The 14,287-nt window shown below is 48.0% G+C and overlaps 1 protein-coding gene across 1 annotated transcript in view; it reads right to left on the bottom strand.

The window, feature by feature from the left end:
* Positions 1-14,287, bottom strand: part of CALB2 (calbindin 2) — a 37,269-nt gene that overhangs the window by 16,002 nt on the left and 6,980 nt on the right. Inside the window, exons 2-4 of the mRNA XM_058440382.1 lie at positions 8,092-8,168; positions 5,481-5,570; positions 2,570-2,704 (exon numbers count right to left, since the gene is read on the bottom strand). Coding sequence (XP_058296365.1) covers positions 2,570-2,704; positions 5,481-5,570; positions 8,092-8,168 — 302 coding nt within the window. The remainder of the gene's footprint in view (positions 1-2,569; positions 2,705-5,480; positions 5,571-8,091; positions 8,169-14,287) is intronic.

Genomic DNA, 14,287 nt, shown 5'->3' on the forward strand with positions numbered 1-14,287 from the left:
GAGGCAGGAGAATGACGTGAACCTGGGAGGCGGAGCTTGCAGTGAGCCGAGATCGCGCCACTGCACTCCAGCCTGGGCGACAGAGCAAGACTCTGTCTCAAAAAAAAAAAAAAAAAAAAAAAAGAAATCCTGTCAGCTGCACAGAGAGAAGCCACTAATGATTTTGAGAAAGAGAAAGAGAAAAGGGTCCGGGGAGATGCTTTTAGCTCCTCTGTAAGCATCCCTGTCCCCCTACAAGCTGCTACCATCCCTGTTTCCAGACCAGAGGTGGAATAGAGGCCAATTTTTGGCTGTCTCTCTATCAGCAAAGGAGTCAGGCATAATGCTCCCTTTTCTATAGTTGGAAAACTTGATACAAAAGCAACACCCTGACAAGTTATAAGGATACGCAGAACTTTTTTTCTCCCAGGCAGGCTAGAGAAGGACTAAGAACAGAAGCCAGAATGTCAATTATCAGCTTGTGGAATCTTGCCATCTTGAAAAAACTGGAGAAAAATCTTTTAAAGCACCATAAAATTAAATCCATCTCTGATGCTCAGGCAAGCTGTCACTTAAAAAATGACTCTTCCACCCTGAGAACTGGTTCTTTCTCACTGACTGTCTGCCCAGGAGGGGAGCTTGCTGCCACGCAGGCTTCCGGGCCAGCTCTCCAGTTGTTACAGGCAGTGGATCACGGAGAGGGGATTACCGGTGGCTGGAAATGGATTTAACCCCGAAGAACGGCAAAGAGAGTCACGTTGAGGGCCAGTCATTATTTATCAGAGCAGGCAGATCGTGAGGTGGGTATGGGTTGAATTTCACTCTGAGGGATGCATATGCTGAATGGTTAGAGTGCAGAGTCCCAGAAAGAGAGCAAGAAATAATTGGTATTTTGCTGGACATCAGGATTAGTAATATATTTGGTTGAACTACATAGAATTTCCACTTTTTGTAAGTAAAAAATCGTTAAATATCAGCAATTTCATATGGTTCAATTTATCAGGTGAATATTACTCAAGAGACATGAATTTGAACATCATATTTTACATGAAGATCTCAAGGAAATTATATTGCCAAGAGGGGAATGCGAATTTTAATTAATTAATTAATTTATTTATTTATGAGACAGAGTCTTTGTCACCTAGGCTGGAGTGCAGTGGCACAATCTTGGCTCACTGTAACCTCTGCCTGCCTGGTTCAAGCGATTCTCCTGCCTCAGCCTCCTGAGTAGCTGGGATTACAAGCATGCACCACCATGCCCAGCTAATTTTTGCATTTGTAGTAAAGATGGGGTTTTTCATGTTGCCCAGGCTGGCCTCAAACTCCTGACCTCAACTGATCCACCTGCCTTGGCCTCCCAAAGTGCTGGGATTACAGGAGTGGGGCACAGTGCCCAGCCAGGAATGCTAATTTTAAAAAGGAAAACCAAAACCTTATCATAGACAAAGATGAAACGTGGAAGATACCAAAAACTGGAATCCTCACTGGACTTTTCTAGCTATAGAATTGTACATAAGTCCATCCTTCCCTAGCCTGCTTCTTGGAACTCTGACTTCGAGAGACACAACATTATTATTGAGTGGCATGAGATCCTGGAGCCAAACTGGGCGGCACAGTTTTCTTTATTGCTTGATTTCTCAGAGCCTGTAATATGCAAATTACCACAACAGATCCCCAAATGAGAGATGCATGTACACAGTATATCCCAAGCGTACTTGACCCAAGCTTACTTCTCATCTTATTCCCTACATTTTAATGTGCATACGCATCATCTGGGGATCTTGTTAAAATGGAGCTTTAGATTCACTGGATCAGGGAGTCTGTCTACCTTTTTTTTTGTTTTTGTTTTTTCTTTGAGATAGGGTCTTGCTCTGTGGCCCAGCCTGGAGGGCAGTGGTGTGATCATCAGCCTTGAACTCCTGATCTTCCTGCCTTAGCGTTCCTGAAAAGCTGGGACTACAGGTGTGCACCACCATATCCCACTAAGTTTTTTATCTTTTTTTTTTTTTTAATTCCTGTTCACTATGGTAGCTTTTTATTTTTGTAGAGACAAGATCTCACTATGTTGCCCAGGCTGGTCTTGAAACCCTGGCCTCAAAAGATCCTCCCGCCTTAGCCTCCTTGAGTAGGGATTACAGGCCTTTCTCCTTTTCTTTCTTTCTTTTTTTGAAACGGAGTCTCTCTCTGTCACCCAAGCTGAGAGTGCAATGGTGCTATCTCGGCTCACTGCAACCTCCGCCTCCCGGGTTCAAGTGATTCTCCTGCCTCAGCTTCCCGAACAGCTGGGATTACAGGTGCCCGCCACCACGCCAGGCTAACTTTTTTGTATTGTGGTAGAGATGGGGTTTTGCCACATTGGCCAGGCTGGTCTCAAACTCCTGACCTCACGTGATCCACCTGCCTCGGCCTCCCAAAGTGCTGGGATTACAGGCGCGAGCCACCACTCCTGGCCCCTTTCTCCTTTTCTAACAGGCACCCAGGTGATACTGATGCTGCCGGTCCACGACCACACTTTGAGTAGCAGAGCTCTAAGGGGTTTAGCATCTCCCAGGGACCATTACCAGGCAGGAAGGTGGGCCTGGCTCTGAACACAGGAGGAAGGCAGGTCCCAATGCTTAATAAGAAGGTGGTGCCTTGGCCTCACCTCCATAAACTCGGCGCTGGAGCCCACGTGCTGCCTGAAGCACAGAAGGAAGTTCTCTTCAGTTGGCAGGATCTGCGCCAGCTGTGAAGATACAGAGAGCGACACTAACGTTAAGGAGGGACTTGCCAGGGAGCAGAGCAGACTTTCCCCTAAGAAGGATGGAAAGGGCCAGTGGCAGGGCAGTGTGGGAATTGCATTTTGCTTCCTTCCTTGAGAACGGGTGCCGGCAGTCTTTCAAAGGGAAAGAAAGATGTTCAGAGAAGTGTTTTGAGTCGTCCCACCCTTAGGGGATGAGCAATTGGAGGGGGAAAAAGTGGTGCTACTTTAAAATGCAAGCACCCAGACTCAAAAGAATACTTAATAGATGATTCCATGTATGTAAAATTCTGAAAAATGCAAACTCATCTAAGTAGATGGGTGGTTGCCTGGGGTAAGAGGGGTTGCACCAGGCTAGAGGAACATTTTAGGGGGGTAATAGAAAGGCTATATCTTTGTTGGGGTGGCGATTTCATGGCCTAAAATCTAAACTCAAGGAATTTTACACTTCAAATAGATGCAGTTATTGTATGTAAATTGATACTGCAACAATTCGATTTTTGAAAAATGCAGGTACCGTCTTACAGTAAGCACTGCTGGCTGCCTACCCAACCGCCCTTGCCCCCTTTTTTGCTCCTGGAACACTTGTGTCACAGGCCAATCCTGATGAGTCTACATTGGTGAAGTGTGAGCCTCCCATTCTCCTTGCCAGTGATTGGCTTACAGATAGGTGTGTGACCCAGTTTTGACCAATGAAATGTCCAGGAAGGGCTGCCGTGGGTACTTCTGGGAACATTTCCTTGCACTTAAGAGGGGCCCTTTCTGCACCTGGACAGTGGTTGTATATGGATGTATGTGGATGTATGTAGTTGGATGTGGTTGTATGTGGGGGCATGTGGTTGTATGTGGATGCATGTGGATGTTTGTGGGTGTATGTGGGTGCATGTGGTTGTATGTGGATGGATGTGGGTGTATGTGGCTGCATGTGGTTGTATGTGAATGTATGTGGGTGTGTGTGGCTGTATGTGGATATATGTGATTGGATGTGGATGTATGTGGGTGTATGTGATTGCATGTGGATGTATGTGGGTGCATGTGGATGTATGTGGTTGAATGTGGATGCATGTGGTTGAATGTGGATGCATGTGGTTGTATGTGGGTGTATGTGGATGCATGTGGGCGTATGTGGATGTGATGCCTGACGCTGTGGCAGCCATCTTGCTAGCAGCCTGAGGATGAAGGTATTTTGAGGGCAGAGAACAGAACCAAGAGAACTGCAGGGAGGCAGAGCAGGAGCCCTGGCTTCCACCTGGAACCAACCCTACCCCTGGCCTTTCTGTTAGAAGCCTCTCATGGTAAGCTATGGCCCTCAGGCCAAGTATGGCCCAGGAGTTGTTTGTAAACTTTTATAAGACGTGGCCACACCCACTCATTGACATACCACCCGTGGCTGCTTTTATGCTACAGTGGCAGAGCTGAAGAGCTGTGGCAGAGACCGGATGGCCCACAAACCCTAACACACTTACCTTAATCTGTATTTTTAGAGAAAAAGTCTGCTTGGTTTAAGCCCCCTTGAATCAGCATGGGCATCTAAAGTGGCCACTCTTGGTGCCTCTCCCTGCTCCTCTATATCTAGGCTGGTGGCCACCCCTCAGCTGCTATGAAGTCAGACTGCTAACAGCTCAGCCCTGCCCCTGCACGAGAACTGCCCTCAGCCAGACCAGAGCTGCCCCGCTGGGGAAGTTCCACAGGTCCCCTCCTAGCCCAAAGAGGGGCAGCCTGCATCCAATGACTGATTGACACAGGGGTACAACAGACCAGCCCCCTTGCCTCAAGGTGGGACCCACTCTGTGGCACAGTCCACACACAAGAGTCCCTATAAGCCTAGCCAAGGCGAGGCTCCAGTCGAGACCGCATCCTCGCACAGCTCTATCCCCTGCCTTTTCCTGCTGCCCTTCTCTGGAGAGCTCTGCCTCAGTAAGCCACTTCCACTCAAATCTCTGTCTCAGGCACCCCATCTAAGGCAGTATCCCAACAATATACCCTGGGTGAAGCTGTGCCCTAATGCCTGTGCCACCATCAGCATTCTTATTTATTTATCTATATGTTTTGTAAAGATGGGGTCTTGTTATATTTCCCAGGCTGGTCTCAAACTCCTGACCTCAAGGGTCCTCTGCCTCAGCCTCCCAAAGTGCTGAGATTACAGACATGGGCCATGGAGTCCAGCCAGCACTCTTGAGCCCTTGACTGTGGTCACTGATTACCAGAGGTGTTTGACATGCACCTGTATATGAGTATGTGTGAGTGTGTGTATGCGTATATACGTGTGCATATATGAATGTATATGTGTATATATGGATATGTGTAAATTATGTTATGTGCAAATTATATGTTTATATATGTAAATTACCGATGTGAATTATAAAGGTATATCTTATATGTGTGTAAATTATGTATATAACTTTTAAAAATTATGCCTTTGGATGCCTTTAGGTGGGGCATGGAGTCTCCTGTTCACCTGTCTTCAGCCTCCCTAGTGTCTTCAGCTGGGCTTGACACTCGGTTACAATACCTGTTGGCCCCTGTGGGCATTTAAGGTCTCCACCCCTATCTTTGGTCATTGTTTGTCGCTTCCTCCTTCCTTGGGTGACACACAAGAAAAGTCCCTGTTGTTCTCTTTGGTCAGCCCAAGTGCTGGAGGTGCAGGAGCTTTGAGGCCCCCACCTCACTCCAATCCTCAGCAGGATGCTCATGCCTGGGAGAGGCACAGGGGACCCAGGGCCCCTCCCACACAGCTCTTAACCAGCGAGGCAGGGCTCACCTCTGCCATCTCGATTTTCCCATCTGAGTTTTTGTCATACTTCTGCATGAACTCCTTCATCTTTTCTCCAAAGTTGTCACTCTTTGACATCTGTGGAAAGACAAAGGGGGCTGATTTTTGCTGCTGTATCTCATGTGAACCATGATCTCAGAGCAGGAAGCTTGGAAATCATTTGCATCCTGGGTAAGTGGAAGCAGAACCAAGTTGTGCTGATGCTCTGATTGATCAGAGCTGTGTTGTTTTCCTTTCCAGGTCCCCTCCAAATCAAGTCATCTCTTCTTCAAGGCTCAGTCATATAAATTTCAAAGGACACATGGCCAGGCTGTGGCACGTAATCAAACATGCCCTGCTGCCTTTGAGATGGATTAAGCTACAACTCTGTAGAAAGGGTTTGGACTTGTTCCCATCACTCAGATGTGAGAACTAAGGCCTCAACATTTTACTGAAGCAGGTTGTAATCAAACTGAACTTAATCCAGTGCCCCCAGTAGGTTCTAAGCACTTCATTACAGCAAGGTGGATTGCTCATTTTCTTCTTTAAAGGCTAACTGGCAATTCCACAATATTTTCACTCTTGATTTTCATGCCAGGAGGAACATGAGGAGGAGGTCATCATGTAGCTGAAGGGTAATTTAAATAGTCCACCCAATTATTCTGACTACTAGAAAGCAAAGAACTTAAAACATTCCTTCAAGCCCCCAGCTGCCTATCTTAAATATAGACTTGAAGCTCTCGGACCTTCCCCTGATTTGAGATAGTGCTGATTAATTATTTGCATTAAGGAGCTCTTCCTTCTCCCTAATCAATGATGAGCCCACCTTGCAGGGCTGATGTTTCTGCGTCACTCAGCTGATGACTTCCATGTGAATTGTGTGCTCCCCGGGATTGGGCCAAGGGAAATCCTACCACTTCTGAGAGTCTCCTGAATCCCTCTGATTGCTTTTTACTTTTGGAATTAGTATCAATTTGTCAATATTTATTTGTTTATCAGTATTTGTTTATATTTACAAAGGTACACAGTCTGATCCCAGGCACTTGTCACAAATGTGGCCATCTTATTTAAGTTTTACAGTAGCTCCTGTGAAGTTAGTAGCCCTTCCATTTGACACACTAATGGAGGCCGAGATGACTTCTCTAGAGGGCACCCAGTGAGTATAGCCAGAATTTGAACTCATGGCTTTTGCTTCCAAGGCCAATATTCTTTCTACCATATAACAGCTGCTCTGAGAACCAGTCCTGGATGACATCAGTTGGGATTGTTGACAGACTTGAAAATTACCCAGATGACATCTGAGGAAGAGAATGACTAAGAGAAGGATTTTAGATGCAAAGCACTTCATAAAAACACATTTCTCTGACTAGCCCATGATCCCAGGGTCAGTTCTGAAGCCCATGCTTTCTGTGATCCAGGCTTCATTATCCGAGGAGTTGATGGGAGAACTGTTGATAAACAAACCCATGAATCGCCTCCAACCCTTTAAGCCCATCACTTTGACCTCCTTCTCATTGGGGCGCTCTGCCGAGCTTTGAACCAGGAGCTCACCGGCGGATTTGTGACTCATCTCCCAAACTGCTCCCTGAAGAGCTGCAAATAAACTGGATTGGCCAACAGACACGCAGCAGGGTAGAGGAGAGACGCCTCCAGAGGACCCGAGGGAGCTGATGGGAGGGTGTGGGGCTGACTCCATGTACTCCAGAACCAGACACGGGAATCACAGCAGACTAGTTCCAATCACCTGAGCTTTGCAGTATTTCAAATACCTCCCCCAAAAGGCTTTAGCAAACTCAATAGTGCCATGTTGGCACCAGAGAAAGCAACATTCCTGTCACTAAGGGGCTGGGATGTGATCTGGAGTCACTTTGGGCAGGCTCAGAAGGTCGTGACACCACCACGAATGAGGCCAGCCAGTGCTGTCTGGTTCAGATACTGGCTGAGAGCAATCCTCAATTTTCCTCTAGTTCCTTGCTGGGGATTCTAGCCCATGTTGGTCTAGAACAGTGGTTCTCTTCTGAGGACGATTCTGCCCCCAGTCTCCCACCAAAGGGACATTTGGCAATGTTTGGAGACATTTTTGATTGTCACAGCTTGAAGGAGGATGATAGTGGCATCTCATGGGTAGATCTAGGGATGCTGCTAAACTCCTACAATGCACAGGGCAGCCCCCACAACAAATTATTCAGCCTCAAATGCCAACAGTGCAGTGCTGAGGCTGAGAAACTCTGGTCTAGAATCAGGGCACTTGAAACCTCCTGGGCATCCAATCTGGAATCATGACCCCTAAGCACTTTAGGGAAGCTATGGACTCTGTCCCTAGGGAAAAAAATACTACATATATATTAATAGATACATACACAGACATAAAGCTTTGCAGCTTTGCAGGAGGGTTCATCAACCCCTGGTGTCCACTCATGAATACCCCTCAATCCGAGACACCCAAGGATATTCAGATGGGGTACTCTTAGGGGATAGTCTATTTTTCATCCTTACAAATAAAATGCTGTGTCAAGACCAGTGATATGAAGCCTGCTCATGGCATACATAACTGGGACACAGCATGCTCAAAGGCATAGGTCAGGAAAATCCCAAACAATGGGAGACGGGCTGGGCTTACCATGCCAGAGCCTTTTCTTGCCTTCTCCAGCTCTTGGAAAAAGTTTTCTAGCTCCTTACCTTCAATATACCCATTTCCTGTAAAGAGAGAGAGAAAAAATCAATCTCAGCACTAAATAGTAAGGGGGGCATGGGGTGGGCATGTCTGGGGCCTTGTGGAGAATGTCTTCTCCAAGCTGGCCCACAGGCAGGTGTCTAGGCCAGTGGAGCTAGGGGTGTGGGTCCAGCCCTCAGGGCATTTGCACCTAGAGATCCAAGATGAACAACGTACATTCAGCAGCTAGATAATACTGGGAGGAACTAGCACAAGGTCCGAGAGGACAGAGGAGAGCAGAAGCTGGCAGCTTCCGAATCTGTCCTTAATGTCTGGGCAAGCACGAAGTGGCGGAGGTGTGACAGGTCGTCAGCAAGTGGCAGGCCCTGGTCAGAGGCAGAACTGGGGTCCCTGGGGTTCAGAAGGTGTAGTGGGTTGGAGTGCTCCCCCAGAATGGGACCTTATTTGGAAACAGGGTCATTGCAGATGTCATTAGTGAAGATGAGTCATACTGGACTGTGGTGGGCCCTAAATCCAGTGGTTGGTGTCCTTATAAGAAGGCCTCGTGGAGACACAGACACCCAGGAAGAAGACCACGTGAAGATGGAGGCAGAGGCCAGGTGTGATGTGTGTACAAGCCAAGGAACACTGTGGGCTGCCAGCAACCACTAGAAGCCAGGAGGGAGGCAGGGAGCAGATTCGCCCTCAGAGCTCTAGCAGAGCCTGCCGACGCATTGATTTCACACTTCTAGCCTCTGGAAATGTGAGAGAATACATTTCTGTTGTGTTAAGTCACCCAGTTTGTGGTGCCTTGCTATGACAGTCCTAGGAAACAAAAACAGAAGGGCCCAGAAAAGAGAGAACCACAGGGCATCTGTCCTATGGGATGTCACCTGCCACCCCCCACCCCACCTGAGACTTGGTCACAGGGATCAAGGGTAGGAGAGGCATCCCACCTGGTAATGAAGAGAGGAGGCTCTGAGGCCTGCGGATGCAGATTTAAAGCCTGGTTCTGCTGTACTTACCAACAGTGTGACTTTGAGACAGTTATTGAACCCATCTCATCTGCAAAGTGGGTTATTATAATTAAACAGGATTTTGTATGGAAAGCCCATCCTCTAGTCATTATGAGTGCAGCATAAATGTTGTTACTGAGTTCCATTACCAGAACCCGTGCCTAAGGTGGGAATGAATCTGTGGGAAAAGTGCAGTGATCAGAACCAGGTCCCGAGGTCACAGCCTGACTTGCGAGATGACGTAAGTAGTGAGAGGTCCTTTAGGCTCTCATACCTTGAGCGCGGATGGTCTAGAGACCAGGACTGAGCTGAATGCATGGTCAAGGTCACTGGTCAGTGCTGTGATGGGGAAGGAGGCATTTGTGGGTGGGAAATCAGGCAGGGCTCAGGCCGTGCCTCCCAGACTTTGCTGTGGCAAAGAATCTCCTGGGGATTTTTCCTTTTTTTGAGACAGGGTCTTGCTGTGTTGCCCAGGCTAGAGTTCAGCACTATTCATAAGCGTGATCATAACATACTACAGCCCCAAACTCCTGGGCTCAAGTGATCCTCCTGCCTCAGCCTCCCAAGTAGCTGGGACTACAGGTAACTGGCTCCCAGGGATCTTAAAAAAAATATGGATATCTGGCCCCCACCTCTAGACTTTCTGATGCAATTTGTCTGGGGTGTGAACTAAGCACCATGATTTTTTTTTTCGTTTTTTTTTTTTTACACTCCCAGGTGATTTCCTGTGCAGCAAAGTTTGAAACCCACTGACCTAACGTCAAGTTCCAAATTTGATCTAAAGCCATTGATCAAGATTCCCGTAGAGGAGATTCAACTCGAATGGGAAGGGAGGTGGTAGCTTTCACCAACGGCAAATGGAATTACAAACGCAACAGAGAAAAGAAAGGAGCATTTACCCTGGCCTCTGTGAGGGGTTGCGGGGGGAGGCTTTTCTCAGCCTCTCCTCCTAGGGCCCCCTGAGAATTTAAATTCTGAATAAACTTAGAGGCACTCTCGAGTGAAGAATATGCCACAATAAATATTGTATGGCAAGAATCACATGAGATAAATTATGTATTTTTGTCTGCAGGAAAAAGACGTGATTGTAATGGGCTGGCAGAGACTTGAGTTCCCTTTTATCCTAGGATGGGGTGGTTATTTTCCTTCTAGGATGTTTGTAAAGCTTCTTAGGAGAACTGGAATTTCAGAAGAGTGTGGTTCCTGTGAGGCCGGCTAAAGTAGGGGAGTGAGGGAGAGGGAGATGGGCTTTCTAGGCAAAAAGACATTCGTCTAGTTGATGATGCTCTGAGTTGGAAGAATGAATAATTTTTCTCTTCCTGGTTACTCCCTGCAGCAATCTGGCTATTCTCCTATCGCTGAGGTGCAATTTCTTCGTGACTGAGAAGGTAAAGTCACATTCTTCTCCTCAGAGGCTTTGTAGAGTCAGACGGGGAGGTGGAAAGCTGAGCTCAGCCCTGGGTGCATCTGCATTCCAGAAGCCCGAGGCTAGGGCAGGAGATGGGAGCTCATAGCTGGCACCACGAGTGCGTGGCATGGTTCGGTGAAGCAGAGGCCACAGGAGCCAGGGCTGGGCAGACACAGGAGTGAGTGTGTGTCTGTTTCATGAGTGTATCGGGAGGTGGCTGAAAGGAACTGGGTGGGGGAAGCCCGCAGAGCAGCATGGTATGTTTCCAAGAGCCGCCTCCACTTAGCTCTCTGAACAGGGTCCCTCACCCCTCTGTGGAACCCTGTTTTGCACCAGGTCCTCAATGTTCTGCCATTTCTTCTCTGGCCCCTTCACCTACCATTTAGGGGGTAGGCAGAGTGATTGGCCTTTCTTGCTGAGGCACCGACACCTGGTTCTTCTCCTCCCTCTGCTGTACCCAGATTAGAGGACACCACCTCTGTGAACCTCAGTTTCTTCTCCTATGAAATGGGGACAATGATAGCACCCTCCTCATGCAGCTGCCATGAAGCTTAAAGAGGATAATAATACACTCGCAGCGCTGGCCTGCAGTGAGCCTCAAACACGCCGGTGGACACTGCCATTATGGCCACTGTTTGTGCCTCCCGCCCGTGCTGCAAACACCTTGGCCCTGGGCTACTTTCTTTAGGTTGGAAAGATTTAGGGGCGCAGAGGGAGGCTAGAGCAGGCAAGGCTAGCACGGAGCCCCACCCCACTGAACGATCTGAACCCAAAGAAGAAAAGTACAGATCTCTAGGGGCCACCTTTTCCTTGGAGTTTTTCTGGGACTTAGAAAGAATAAGTATTTATTTTTACTCCATCTTTTTTTCTAGAAAGGTTTGAAGGAGGTTTAACAACCTCAAGAAACTCAGACAAGCAGCCAGTGCCTCACCCAGCAGGAAAGTTCTGAAGGTCAGTGGAATGTCTCTAACTTTTCAAAGTGCTTTTGCCTTCTTTCTTTGCTCCAGCAGATAATTTGAGCCCTCACTATGGGTAAGGCCTGTGTGGGTTGCTGTGGAGGGAAATGAACCCACACATAATCTTTCCAGACACACGGGCATGGCAGAGTAGAATCCTCTTCTGGTGACAGAAGACACTGAGGTGCAGGACAGAGAAGGCAAGCAACTTGCTCAGGACCACACAGCCAGGGTGTCCTAATTCCTGATCCAGGCTTAATTCACTCATTCATTCATTCATTCAAGGAATTTTTAAATTTAATTTAATTTTATTTTATTTTAGACAGGGTCTGCTCTGTCACTCAGGTTGGAGTGCAGTGACTGGATCACGGCTCACTGCAGCCTAATGTCCTGGGTTCAAGCCATCCTCCCACCTCAGCCTCCCAAGTAGCTTGGATGACAGGCATATGCCTGAATAATTTTTTGTTTGTTTGTTTTTGGTAGAGACAGGGTTTTGCCATGTTGCCCAGGCTGGTCTTTAACTCCTCCACTTGTCTTGGCCTCCCAAAGTGCTGGGATTATAGGCATGAGCCACCTGCCTAGGCCATTGGAGGAATCTTTATTGAGCATCTGCATTGTACAGGCACCGGAGGTGCAAAGGCCAGCTAGGTCCTGCCATGGTGGGGCTTATGCTGTAATGGGGTGTGGGTGGGGCAGGGGACAGACAATAAGCAAGGAAATGAATTTAAACATGATGTTTCCAGTGTCGAGAGCAATGAAGGAATGATGGGGTCATAGAGTAGAGATCGACTTCCAGGGCTTCTCGGAAACGACGAGCAGGGAAGACTTCCCAAGAAGCCTCAGCCTCTGGGAAGGGGGCAGAGAAAGGAAGGAGGAAAACTGGAGGCAGGGAAAGGGGTCCAGGAGCTAGAAGGGCAGCCCTGTGGAGAGAAGCCGCCTCCCTGAATTCAGCTTGTGCAGCACAGGCAGCAGGAGGTTCCCGGGGCAGGAGGAAGCCCCCTCCCCACACTAGGAATTCCACCACCTCCCTCTGGGCACCTCAACAAAAGGGAGAAATGTGGTTCAATGCAATGAGCCTTGATGTTTTTGAACTGAGCCACAGTTCCACTTTGTGCCTGGTGCTCAGGGAGCTATCACCAAGTTTTAGACGTGGGCCCATTTCCCAAGAGCATCAATGGTCAGCCTGGGAGAGGCAGGCAGACAGGCAGCTGATGGCAGACAGTGAGGAACAGAGGAGATATTGGCAGGTGGTGCTGCAGGGCCCAGAAGAGACACTCCACACCCAGCCCTCAACTGTGGATGGAAAATGGCCTTCGCTGCTCTGGCTTCCCTCAAAGCAACTCCCCATCCATCTCCAGGAGGCCCTTATCGCCGGAGGCTGGGGTAGAGGAGGGGCTGGTGGACACCCTTCTAGGAGGACATCGGCACTGAGTGAATGGTCTGCTGTTTCTATGACCCTGTTGCAGCGGGTGGGGTGACTGGTCACCAAGCAAGGCTCATGCGGATGGGCAGCGATAAAGATGTGGTTACCATGGCAACCGTCACTTCTAACCTCTCATCAAACCACATCCTGTGAACATGAGGGAGCAGAGCCGAAGTGAGAGCCAGGGACCCTGCATCCTTCCTTATTCTACTCTTGCTACCATTCTTCACCACTATCGTGCCTCAGTTTCCCCCAATTTAATGTGAGACAATACTTCTTTACCCTTCATCTGACCACAGACACTTGGGAAGCCATGCCTAGAGGAGGCTTCACCCCTCAGTGAAAAGAGACCTCAGGGATACTTTTGTTCTCCCTGAGCCATGTACACTCAGATTTTCTAGGAGTTGAACAGGTAAGAGGTACCTGAGTAAGAGGAATAATATTAATAATTCTACCGCCTGCTCTATGACTGTCCATGTGACGTTGGGCAAGTCAATCTCTCTGAGCCTCAGTTTCTTTATCTCTAAAATGGGCATAACTATTTATGCCCTCTCCACAGAGTTATGGTGAGAGCCGTACAAGGTAATGTTGTGGAAACACTCTGGAAGATGTAAAATCTCACATAAAAGGAAGGAACAAATATTGCCTTCCATTTATACTCCCTCCTCTTAAGTTCCTCTAAATCAGTTTATAGATGAAAACCCATTAGCCTGAAGAGTTCCAGCACCACTGCTTTCCTTAGAATACTGGTTCTCAAGCCAGGTGTGGTGGCTTACACCTGTAATCCCAGCACTTTGGGAGGCTGAGGTGGGTGGATTGCTTGAGGCCAGGAGTTCAAGACCAGCCTGGCCAACATGGAGAAACCCCATCTCTACTAAAAATACAAAAATCAGCTGGGTGTGGTGGTATGTGCCTATAGTCCCAGCTACTTGGGAGGCTGACGCATGAGAATTGCTTGAACCCAGGAGGTGGAGGTTGCAGTGAGGTGAGATTGTGCCACTGTACTCCAGCCTGGGTGACAAAGCGAGACTCTCTCTCAAAAAAAAAAAAAAAAAAAATGAGGGAGAGAGGGAAAAAAAGAAAAAAGAATACTGGTTCTCAGTTGAGGCTGTGTATTAGGATCACCTGGGAATATCTGAGAACAACATTGTTGCCTTGGCCCCATCCCCAGAATTTCTGATTTAATGGATGGGGGAACGGGGATGTTTTCAAAGCTCTGCAGGTGATTCTAAAGCTCAGAACAGTCAAGGCTCGGAATTGCTTCACAGCAGCATGTCTCAAACCTTAGGGTACATAAAAAGTACCCAGGGATCTTATTAAAGTGGAGATTCTAATTCAGTAGGATTGGAGCATAAGGGCG

The sequence above is a fragment of the Hylobates moloch genome, unplaced genomic scaffold (genome assembly GCF_009828535.3).
Source record: "Hylobates moloch isolate HMO894 unplaced genomic scaffold, HMol_V3 SCAFFOLD_6, whole genome shotgun sequence".
NCBI lineage: Eukaryota > Metazoa > Chordata > Mammalia > Primates > Hylobatidae > Hylobates > Hylobates moloch.